The sequence below is a fragment of the Xiphias gladius genome, chromosome 4 (assembly GCF_016859285.1).
Source record: "Xiphias gladius isolate SHS-SW01 ecotype Sanya breed wild chromosome 4, ASM1685928v1, whole genome shotgun sequence".
In the NCBI taxonomy this organism is placed as follows: domain Eukaryota; kingdom Metazoa; phylum Chordata; class Actinopteri; order Istiophoriformes; family Xiphiidae; genus Xiphias; species Xiphias gladius.
In genome coordinates this window covers 14059035-14071145 of record NC_053403.1, presented here as the reverse complement: position 1 = coordinate 14071145, position 12111 = coordinate 14059035, and the positions used below count along the sequence as shown (strand labels likewise).

The window sequence follows — 12111 nt, the reverse complement described above, 5'->3', positions numbered from 1 at the left end:
CAGTACTCAAATACACCAGAAAAAAGCAAATTATCATGCAGTACAAATACAAAGTAAAAAGCAAAGCAAACGTGCTATCAGGATCTGTACCTTCAAACAGGTCCCTGGACCTTAGCTTTGTGATCAGCAGAATCTCCCAGAAAAATAAAAAATCACTACAGGAATAAGTATTACAGGGAGTATTACACTGTTACAAGGAAACTTTAAAAAGATGAAACATATGTCATCGTATGTGCTATTTAAAATTACATTTTCAATTTCTGCAAAGTACATTTTTTAAAAATCTTTTTGAGTAAATAACACAGCATCTATTTGTGGAAATACTTAGTTTGTAGATTTCTGAATTATTTGTTTACTTAAGAAGAGGTGTAAAAACACAATTAACAAAGGTCCCCAATGTTCCATTGGTCTATCTTATAAGAGCAATATAACACCAGCTGATGTTTTTTTTTTTTTTTTTTTTGCTGACTTCAACTTATAAGTGTAACCCAGGGTGTATCAGTACACTGCGACATCAATGCTGAGTGTGGTTTTAGTTGCAACAGACATGAAACTTTCAACCAGAGAGAGAAGAGAAACACAGATTTTTAACCGGGTGTTGCATTACTCTTTAAATTTAGTGAAACCACATGACAGAGGTCATTCCTTGAGTCATTTTGTTATCACGAGAGAACAAGTGGTTCAAGCTCGTAACACACTCTCCCAGCCAGGTCTTCAGGGACTGTCTCAATAGAGTTATCAAAATCACCATCATCACTCCTGTCTTCTGAGCTGTGACTTTGCCCAACACGGTCATTCACTTGGGTGTTGTGGTCCCTGACAGAGACAAGGAGGGTGACAATTGCAAGCATCAATATGTATTTTAAGTTGTTAGATCTAAAATAAAATATATATGTTTTGGCATTCCTTTTTTCCTACCTTCCATCAAGTGCTCCATTGCTTCTGTCTCCCATTTCTTGTTTAATGGCTCCTCCAAATCTTTTACTAAACTGAACAATGGTACCTGTAAAGTAAATATAACATCACCATGACATCAGCTGTCATTTGTTTAACAGTCTTGAGATTAGAGGAATAATTGACAGAATGAATTGATTTTGTGGCCACTTGAGGGCATCATAACAAGCTGTGAACACAATACTGACATATCACCTTCCAAAATTACATTTGGAATTACATTGGATCACATATCTGAGAAAAATGCCTGGCTTTAGCTTCTACGTGCTTCACTATCTTCACCTGCTAGTCACTAACTTTGTCTGTCTGCCACTTACCGGCCCCGCGCCATCTCTTTTTCACGACCAGGTAGCCTACAACCAGCACGAGCAGCAACACCACTAGACTACCCCCAACGCCTGCGGCAACTGGAGATGATGTAGATGCTGTAGGGATGAAACAATCATTTAGTAGCGTTAACAAAGTAGAAAACTAGCTATAATCACTGTGGAAACACAAATCAATTGTTCTTTTAGTCCTACCGACTACAGTGACTTGGAGTATCTTTGAGGGAACGGAATTGAAGGACAACGAGGAGATGTTAAGACCATAGACACAGGTATATTTTCCTTGATGTTCAAAAGCTATTTCAGGGAATTCAAAGTAAGCCATGTAGAAGATAGATTGGCCAAATGCTGGCTTCTCTTCAGTGGTGTTCATGTTTGTCTTTGTCAGGTAGAAGACACCTCCAGGATATCTGGAATGGGTAGAGCAAGTGATGGAGAAGCTGCTGCCTTGGGTGACTGATATTTTGTCAGGGCTGTAGACCGCCATTGCATGAGGAGATGTCAGCGTGATGGCGGGCTTCTCCAGTTTCACTGAAGAATAGAGACACATTTTCATACGCATCTCATATACATCATAAAACTTGTTTGCAATTATCTTTAACTGGACAAAGGAAAAAGGAATGACCTGTAACAGAGAGCTCAGCAGTAGTTCCTTGAGGATAATAGATGACTTGATTGGGAAATTTCTTTTGATATTCACAGAAGTACGACCCCCTTTGGCTGAAGTCCACTGTGGGGAAGGCAAAGGTTGCAGCTTCGTGTTCAGAGAATTTTTCCATTTTAAATGATCCTTCGGTCTTTTTTAGGAGGAATGTCCCACCCGAGTGTTCTGTTACTACAGTGCAGGTGATTTCAACTCTTTCACCCCAGTTTACATCTGAACTAGGACTCAAAGAGATTTCAGGTTTCTGTAGAGCACCTGAAATGGATAAAAAATTGTAATTAGTTTGCTCTGTCATAACAGCCAACGCAGCTTCATTACCTTCAGTTTGGAGGTAATAACTTCATTCATAGATTAATAATGAGTCTTACCTAAACAGATAACGCCAGCATCTTCACCATGCCCGCAGTTATTTTCTCCAAACGCGGGATGGGAACAGTGTGTGAGAGCAAACTCTTGGCCTGAACACTCCACATTATCCAGCCATATTGGACCGGTGCCTCTACCAAAGTGGGCACTTACAGGAGCAGAAACTGCATGACCGCAGCCAAGCTGTCTACACACCACGTCAGCATTGGTCATTTGCCAATCATCATCACACACAGTTCCCCACTGGCCTTTATAGTGTACCTCCACTCTACCGGAGCATTCACCTGCGCCGTTGACCAAACGGAGCTGTGCTGCATATGAAAACAGAAATGAAGTGAGTACAATTGTAAATGGCAGTCCTTGAGACATGCATTTACATAGAATTCTGAAGGCGTTATCAGATTTAAAACCTATTTTTTGAATGGCATACGTGTGTATTAATACAAATAAATAACATTTATACAGATACATTTTCATCTTAAAACTGAATGCACATGCGTTTTACACATTGTCCCACCATTTTATCAGAGATTAGGTTCAACATCAAAGAGGGGAAAATGGTTGACATACAGAAAAATAGTGATGTAATATATTTTGTCATGCAAATGAAACGTTAAAGCAATAGTTTGAGAGTTTGGGAAAATATGCTAATTTGTGCTAAATCTTTCCTCGAGTGAGATTTGAAGATTGGCACTACTCTCATTGCCAGAGCAGCTACAATCTACTGGCTCCAGCTACATAATAACCTTAGAAATGTGAGAGTGGCATCAATCTTCTCATCTCACTCTATAAAACAATGCAAATTACTGTATTTCCTAAAATTTTGCACTTGATCGAATAAAGTAAATAAAATAACATCCATCTCCATTGATTTTACTTGGTATGTGTAAACAGATTACAAATGTTAAAGAAATGCTTATGATATTATATTATTTCTCCAACTGCATGTCAGACTTTTGAACACATAATTTAAAAGGCTTTACCTGCACAGAGAACACCAGCATCATGGTCGTGCCCACACGTTGCTGCTCTGAAACCTTTTAGTGAGCATTGCTGAAGAGCTGTCAGGTTGTCAAAACATGTATGGCTAGCCTCCACCACTGATCCACTGCCTTGGCCAAAATGGGCACCACTGAGAGCATTCACAGCACGTCCACACTCCAGCAGCTCACACACCACCTCAGCTTTACTCAAGGTCCAGTCTGCATCACACACTGTTTGCCACACCTCACCATGACGGACTTCTACTCTGCCAGAGCACTCGTCCTTATCATTAGCCAACCGGACTTCCAAACTTCCTGCAAAGTCAAGTCAATTAAAGTGATTATAAAGTAGCCAAAGATATGGTAGATAAAAAAAAAATAAAAGAAAAAACTCCAGGAATTTTGATGTTCTGAGAATTTTCCAGCTGATAATGTAGAAGTTCTTTTAATTTATTAACACATAGCTTTAACACAGTGTTATTAACCAGCATGTGACAGTCTAAATTTCTCTTTTATTTTTCCTTTAATATGATGGATTGAGGGATTATGAATTTAGTTATGAAGTCAGAGGGGATACTAGATTTCACACTCAGAGCACTGACAAAACGATGTGGGTTGAGCTTGAAAGGTCATTTGTGTTCCTTGAACAGTGATAGGGGTAATTTTTTGTAAATGCTCTCTCTTACCTGTGCAGACAACACCAGCAACAAAGGTGATGTTGCACGTTTTATCTCTAAATGGTCGTTGTTGGCACTGATTCAGTGTAGACTCAAATCCATGGCATTCAATTTGATCGATAAAGGTTTGTCCTGTGCCGTGCCCAAACTCAGCCATGGTGGTAATCTTATGAGCCTTCCCACAGTTCAGCTGCCTGCACACCACTGTGGCATCGTTCATATCCCAGGATTCACCGCACACAGTCCCCCACTGGCCCTTTTCATAAAACTCCACTCTTCCAGAACAACGATTGGACCCATTGACCAATTTCACATTGCCTGGAAATGATATTAATAAAGTTGTTATATTAATGTGCATGCAGTTGAGCTGCAGATGTCTTAAAGTCTAGCTGGAATGAAAATTCATTTTTGGTAAAAAAAAAAAATAATAATAATAATGATAATATTTTAAAAAATCAGTATATATGTCCTTGCCATTTGTTTTGAGTTTGCTCAAAATTGCCATTTCCTAAAAGAAAAAATTAAAGTTTTATTAATTTTTCTGCCATGAAAGTGCCCTCCACATTAGTGTTCTCCATGGGGCGTGAATTTTTTGCTATCAGCTGTCAATGTCAGTTCTGTAATTTGAATTGTGTGATATATGTGAGGGCAGGCACTAAAATATAGCTTGTAATATGGTTTAATTTCCAAAAGGAACATGGGATGTTAACCAAAATATGCACAATTGCTGCAGTGTCATTATATATATATATATATATATATATATATATATATATATATATAGTGTAAGGAGAATTCGAAAATTCAGTGCAACTTCAAGGTTTACCTGAACATACGATAGCTGCCTCTTCAGTACGATCGTTTCTGGTCATCACATAGTCTTGCAGTGAGCACTCTGTGAGAGACATCTCTCTACCGCTGCAACTGATTCTATACCCTCCCAGATCACTGCCTTTACCAAATGAGCTCGTGGTCTTGACAGGATCTCCACAGTTCATCTCTCTGCACGCCACTGTAGCTTCATTCATTCCCCAGTTAAGATTATATGCTGGCGACCAGTGGCCACCATGGTGGACCTCCACCCTGCCTGAGCACTGGTCAGTCCCATTGATTAGTCTAATGGTAGCTAGAAAGCAAAGTATAGAGAATCAGCAATTAGTTAGTTGGTGTTTGTACACATTTGAAAGAAATGTTCATTCAAACTGTTTGGGATATTCTGATTGATATACTGTTGTGGAAATAACTGTGATATAGCAATTTAATTATTGATAATTGTCAGCAAAATATTCATCTGAGAGAATTAGAGGTGACAGAAAAATGTAGGTATAAATGCCAATTTGTGAAATAAAGTAAATAATGAACAACAAGAGGAGCAAAAAACACAGCAGAGTAATAACTGATATGATACCTGAACACACCACACCAGCATCTTCACCATGGCCACAGTTGTTTTCTCCAAAGGAAGGATGCTGGCAGTGCACAAGGGATGTCTCATTCCCGAAACAGTTGACATCGTCCAGCCAGATGTCTCCTTGGCCTTGACCAAAGAAGCCACTAGATTTGGCTGTCTGAGCCGTTCCACAGTCCATTGCTCTGCACACCACCTGAGCATCATTGATGTCCCACTCATCATCGCACACTGTTCCCCACTGGCCATTATGCAGAATCTCCACTCTGCCAGAGCATCGGCCAGTGCCATTGATAAGCCTTATTGGTGGATTACCTGAGGACAGGTTCCTCATGTTAAAAATGTTTACAACCTAAACTCAAACTTTTAAAATCACATCAGTGATACATTGATATATGAGTGGGATTTGCTGACAATAATAAATATATATATATATTTTTTTCACATTAGCCAATTTGTTTTTAATTATTTACCTTTGCTATTCTAGTTGAACAGTGCTGTAGTATATCCACATCTGTTGCGTCTTACCTGTACATGAAATAGAAACCCCATCACACGACCCTATGTATTCTTGAAGTTTGCACTGGCTGAAAGAGCTCACATTGCCAGTGCAGCTACTTGTAAAGCCTCTCAGTCCACTTTCACCAAAATGGAAGTTTTCCTGGTGTTTTTTTGGAGTTCCACAACTGAGTTCCGAACACACCACTGCAGCCTCTTTAAGGCCCCAGTTATTATTACAAACTTTCCCCCAATGGTCATTGTGGAAGACCTCCACTCTGCCAGAACATTGGTCAGTCCCATTGATCAATCTGACTGTCTCTGGAAAGTAAGCAGTTAAAAAGAGGTATTTTATTTAAAAGGTTCAAGAAAAATTATAATATTTCAGCAATGAGATATTTTCTCTTCCCTTTTAAGATGATAGGGTTTGTCGTAAGGAAACAGATTGTACTGCTAAATCTGTTAGAAATGATACTTCTGCTATTTCAGTAAGGGAAATTTGGAAGTAGCGTTTACATATATATATCAATACACCAATAGCAGTAATGTATCGAAAAAACAATTAGAATTTTCCAAAAAATGGCTATCCATCACCCTTGCACACAAATGTAAACATGGGAATGTCTCTGGGATTTCCAATTTAGTATTAAAAGTGGGGTCTCACCTGGATTTTAAACAATCTAATTTCCTTCAAGTACTTCACCAAATATCACCAAATATCACCAAATATGACATTTTTGAGCAACAAACAGGGTAGAGCATGTGTTACCTGAGCATTCAATACCAGCGTCTTCACTGTGGTCGCAGTCATGTTCTCCAAAACCTCTATGAGGACAGTCAGCAAGTGACTTCTCAAGGCCAGTACACTCAACATCATCCAACCAAACCTGTTCCCGACCTCTGCCGAAGTAGGCCTTGTACTTGACTGCTAGGGCATTCCCACAGTTCATCTCTCGGCATGCAACAGCTGCTTCCTGCATCCCCCATCTGTCATCACAAACTGTTCCCCACTGTCCATCATGGTAGATTTCCACTCGACCACTGCACCGATTAGTCCCATTGATCAGACGAATTGGTTTACTGTCTGTTATGGTGAAAAGAAAAAGTTAAGGGCATGTTTATTCAGAGGCTAGTCAAACAAGTAGATACAGTAGTCTAACCATGTAAATTTCACCACAAAATTACTGATGCAGTAGTCTGAACAGACTGATCACTTACTTGTACAAAAAATAGTAGCATCAACACAGGTTTCCTTGAATTCTTGAATTTTGCAGTGTGAAACAGAGGTCTCATTTCCAAAACAGGTGGTTTTGACTCCAACCAGGTTCTGTGCCTCTCCAAAATATGGTGTTTCAGCCCGAATGATAGGAGTGCCACAGCTAATCTCGTTGCACACCACATCAGCTTCTTCCTTGCTCCAGTCACTACTGCATACTCGTTTCCAGTGGCCATCATGAAAGATTTCCACTCTGCCGTTACAGCGATTGCTTCCGTTGACCGTCCGCACATGATCTGCAGATAATGTTGTCAGAAATGTAAATAAATCGACAAATATGCAATCAGTGATTGTCTGCAAGAGGTTAAAAAAAGACTTGATGAATAATACAGTGAAAAAGTGTGTAACTCTGCATAGCCAAATATTGTTCAAACTCACAGAACTTCATTTTTAATTTTGTGCTCAAAGCTTCTAGAATATTTACATTTGATGGAAGGTGAAGCCATGAAAATCATGAGTCTTGAGTTTGAATATTTCACTTAGTGTAAATGTATAGTTTACAAGAAGATTTGGAGCAAGCTGAAGTATGCTGACGAAATGTGTAGAATAAGATGATTTTAACAACCTTGAAGTTACTTTAAGGGGGAAAAAAAGGGGGTGGGGAAGATGTTAAAGAATGAGTTTGACATACTGGGAAATACATGTACTCATTTTCTGGCAGAGTTTGATGAGAAGATTGATACCACTCTTGTGTTCTCCCGTTAAATATAAAGCTACAGCCAGAAGCAAGTTAGCTTAGCTTAGCTTAAAGACTGGAAGCAGGGGGAAACAGCTAGCCTGGCTCTGGCCATTGGACACATATCCACCTACCACCTCCAATAAAACTCACTAATTAATACTTCTGTTTGTTTAATCCGTACAAAAAAAAAGGAAAAGCAACAATTCACCATTGTATGGGGGCTTTTCAGCTGGACAAGGAGTGCTTCTAATGACAGACTAGGGAGTAAAAGACAGGATATCGCTGCCTCTCTGCATCTCTGCCCAGCTTTTATGGAAAGTACACTAGTAAATTGCTGGATCAACCGTCCAAATACTTTTATACTTGCATCATAGCAAAGCCCTAATGCTGTGTTTTTGAAAATAAAAGAACCAAGGTGACAGGAGGCAGAGGCTCATGACTGCATGATGACTTTTGATCAAACATACAGACATGACCAAAAGTGGGTCATCTGGTAGCTGCTATGCTTTTGTTTATCAGCCATCTCTACCTCATGCCCTTGGCACTTTACATTTGCAGCAGACTGTCAGGTGTTGACCTTGCTGCCGTGCTTCAGCTGCAACATCATTGCCAGGGCGCGATCAAACAAACTGTGAACTTACAATGTAATCTCTGGGTTTTTGAATGCAAGATACAGTAATATGATTGGTTGCCAAGATAAATGCTGCGTTAGCTGCTTTTCTCCACAGCTGTATTTCCGAATTTTTCTTGACATTTCCACATTTCATGGCAATTTCTTGATATAAAATGGGGAAGGGACTTTTTGGTTCTTGATTTCATAACTTATCTCTGTGTGTATAATTAACATTTAAGCAATAGCTTAGCAGAGAGACTGCAAACGGGGAAACAGCTAGCCTCACTCTATCCGAATCTGACAAAATCCACATACCAGCACCTTAATAGCTCACTAATCAACAAATAATTTTTTTTTTTTAGTTTGTACAAAAACTATATATATTTAAAGGAGAGATATCAGTCTTGTCAATTCTTGAAATTAAAGCAAATAAGTGTATTTCCCAAATTGTCCAACTATTCCTTTAATAAAGGTAAAAGTGGGTCAAGCAAATATTATTGACATAAGTGAATGGACTCAGTCTTACCTGAACAGACAACCCCAGCATCTTCACCGTGGCCACAATTATTTTCTGCGAAGGGTCTGTGTGGGCAGTTTAGGAGGGAAGTCTCATGACCAACACACAGGACATCGTCCAACCAAATGTGATCCTTTCCCTGTCCGAAGAAGGCACCTTTTTTTGCCTCAAGAACTGTCCCACAGTTTAATTCGCGACACACCACCTCAGCATTGGCAATGCTCCAGTGATCATCGCACACTGTTCCCCAGCTGTCTCTATGGTAGACCTCCACTCTACCAGAGCAACGGGAAGGCCCGACCAGTCTAATTTTGTCACATTCTGGAAGTTGAAAAAATGAAAGCACAATAACTGCAGGCTGTGTCACCATGAACCACGAAATAAATATCAAAATGATCTGCATGGGTGTTCAGGCATGAAACATAAAATTTACTGACCTGTAAGCAGTGGTAGACTCAGTAGACCTACAGCATAAATATATAGTAAAATGTTCAATTAAACCTGGAAGCCACTGAAAATCATGACAATTTTAAGCAATATTATCTAGTAAATATGCAACATTCAGTGCTGTACTCTGTAAAATTCATCAGGATAAGCCCCTTAAGGTCTATCATGTCATTTTAGAGACGATTCTAAAACAAGTAATTCACAATCATCCAACATCAACTTTGTCACACTGTTCAAAGAAAGATCATTTAAAAAAAAACTTTTATCAGTAAAATGCTATATATGAAAATATATATATTTTTGATACAAACTGAGTTTCACTTCTCTTTTTCTCTCTGGTTTTGAAGTTATGCAACCAAACAATGTTGACAACATCGTTGAAAAAGTAAAGAGAAAGAAGTCAAATTGACTAAATAGAAACTCACCCACTGACAAATAAAGAACATAATGTAGTTTTTCAGCAAAAATGAAGATCATATTGAAACTTCAGAGTAGGTCAAATGCTGTCATGACACAGTAAAAAAAAAGGAGTATTATTAATCTTCATTAAACGTAACAATGATACAATTTTCTGCTACATTGCCTCTTATGTCTTTAGCAGAGCAAAAGAAAAAGCTTTCTGATTTTTGGAAACCATCAATTTTTTTTTTTTTTTTTTTTTTAACAACGGGTGATGAAGCAGCCCCCTTACCTTTTAAATTCAACAAGTCTGGGCACCTATTAAAATGAACTCACAATTCAAAATAAATCATATTTGAAACTACCAAACGATAGAGGCCCCATGTACGGTTCCAGTAATTGAATAAAAGCGACCGCCTGGACTTGGACTGCAAACTGGATGCATGTTGACATTTTGATCAATCATTAAAGACAGAGGATCAGAGGAGATTTCATTTTGTTTTTACACAAGACCTACATTTCTATTTGAAAAAAGACATTTTATTCACAAGGAAAACATACCAACATTTAACATAATGCTGGCAAGCAGTGGTATAAAATAGAGATTTAAGGATAAGGCAAAGGATCGGCTGCAGAAAAATAAAAGGGAAATGTAGATCAAAAGGAGAGCTGTTTTGAGCAAATGTCAAGAGGTGAATTTGATCACTGACTCCTAATGCTAAACCCCACCACCCGCCCCCTCTTACCTCTGGTTATTATTCACATCAGTGCTTTTATGTTGAATTTGTACATAGCACAGCCACCCCCACCCCTCCACCCCCCTTTTTTTAATTCAGTAATGTCGTATCAAACTGACTAAATACAATATATATATAAATGTACAGAACTAACCAACAGACTTTTTCTTGACAAAATTATGCCCCTTTTGTACTGTTGTAGAGACTTTTACATGTTTTTTTTTTCATCTTGTAGCTCCAGTTTGAAAATATGAATGCAGAATCCATTCCACATTTAGTTCCATTAAAAATATGAGCTTTGCATGCATTTAAATGGTCATCCTGATTAATCTTTTTGGCATTGTGTACTCACAATGTGATCCTTTGGCTTCAGAATACCTGGATTATGCTGCAAATATTGTATTTTTATAGGTTAGATGCACCAAACTCCAAGCTTTAAAATGATGATTTACCCGAACTACAGAAATATCATATTTTACAAATAATTTTCTTACCTTACAAAATTGATTGATGCAGTTTTTTGCTCATCAGAATAACAGAATAATTAGTCTGAGGTGACAGATCTTAATCCACGGAAGTCTGTTCTTTCACAAATATTTGACTTGACAGAACCAGTTGTTCTCCCATAATTTATTGACTCACTGGGACTGAGAATGATACACACTTCCCGTTTCGAAACTCTAGGCAACAGTAATTTTTGCATTCATTCAGTTCCTGTTAGGGATCTTGAAACCCACCCAACACATTCTCTAGATCTCTGACCGTTCTCAAAGTGTCCCAAAAGAAAATGTGGAAGAATTGCAAATATCAGAAAAAAAAATCAGAAATATCAAGCAATGTTTTCATATTTTATTGGAATTTATTGGCATAATTTGCCATAATTTCCACTGTTAACTAATGTTTGCCAGGTGATATAAAAATAATTGGGTTTTTATTGGGGTAGCTACAATTTATTATGCTGTAGCATTGTTCGTTGGTGGATTTGTACTGTACTATTTTGTGCATACTTATTTTGTTATGTGTATGAATTTTGCAAGACTGGTTGCCTTTTTAAAATTTGGCGGGAAACAACTTTCAGGCTAACTCTGACTCTGATTTTTTTTTTTTTCTGTTGATCAATAAACGAACCTGTAAAATAAAGAAACACAATCAAACAAATTGCAAACATGAGAGGTAGATTAAATCTGATTTCATCTGTTGATCATCACCAGAACTGGTTTCTATTTTTGTTCATTTGTTTGCGCGTGATTTTCGCCTCATCCAATTTCCTGAACATCTTGTTCTTTTTTTTTCTCTCGGGAGAACATACTGTCAGATTACATGGAAGTTTTTGGCCCTCATGATGTTGCCTGTCTGACTTGTCTATTCAGCATTTTGAGTCACCTAATTTTGCTTGCACACATAATGAATTTCCTTAATTTGCCTTCGCTTACAGATACTCATCTCTAGCTCACAAAATCACGACACTTCAAACTTCCCCTTGATGCTGATTTCTTCACATTAACAAAAATCATTTATTCCTTATTTTTCCATGATACTCACAGATTCGCACGTGCATATGCACATT

At 38.2% G+C, this 12111-nt stretch overlaps 1 protein-coding gene across 2 annotated transcripts; it reads right to left on the bottom strand.

Annotated features, from left to right (window-relative positions):
- Positions 1-443: 443 nt before the first annotated feature.
- On the bottom strand, positions 444-11216 carry LOC120789193 (scavenger receptor cysteine-rich type 1 protein M130-like). 2 transcript variants are annotated; one of them, XM_040125763.1, is made up of 17 exons: positions 11039-11216; positions 9834-9911; positions 9399-9425; positions 8971-9282; positions 7095-7388; positions 6646-6960; positions 5907-6197; positions 5379-5693; positions 4797-5096; positions 3980-4288; positions 3294-3608; positions 2313-2621; positions 1906-2199; positions 1476-1811; positions 1272-1379; positions 919-1003; positions 444-816 (listed from the first exon to the last, which is right to left on the bottom strand). In XM_040125763.1, the coding sequence occupies exons 2-17, from the start codon at positions 9883-9885 to the stop codon at positions 663-665; spliced, it is 3816 nt and encodes a 1271-aa protein (XP_039981697.1). In that variant the 5' UTR covers positions 9886-9911; positions 11039-11216; the 3' UTR covers positions 444-662. The 2 variants fall into 2 exon arrangements, with proteins under 2 accessions (XP_039981697.1, XP_039981698.1); XM_040125764.1 differs by lacking the exon at positions 11039-11216 and adding an exon at positions 10100-10531.
- Positions 11217-12111: the final 895 nt, after the last annotated feature.

Excerpts from the sequence above, each read along its gene's own strand:
- LOC120789193 (XM_040125763.1), bottom strand. The coding sequence starts at position 9,885 with ATGATCTTCATTTTTGCTGAAAAACTACATTATGTTCTTTATTTGTCA. Across the intron at positions 6,961-7,094 it reads TGCTACTATTTTTTGTACAA|ACAGTAAACCAATTCGTCTG; the intron begins GTAAGTGATCAG and ends TCACCATAACAG. Across the intron at positions 4,289-4,796 it reads GGCAGCTATCGTATGTTCAG|GCAATGTGAAATTGGTCAAT; the intron begins GTAAACCTTGAA and ends TATCATTTCCAG.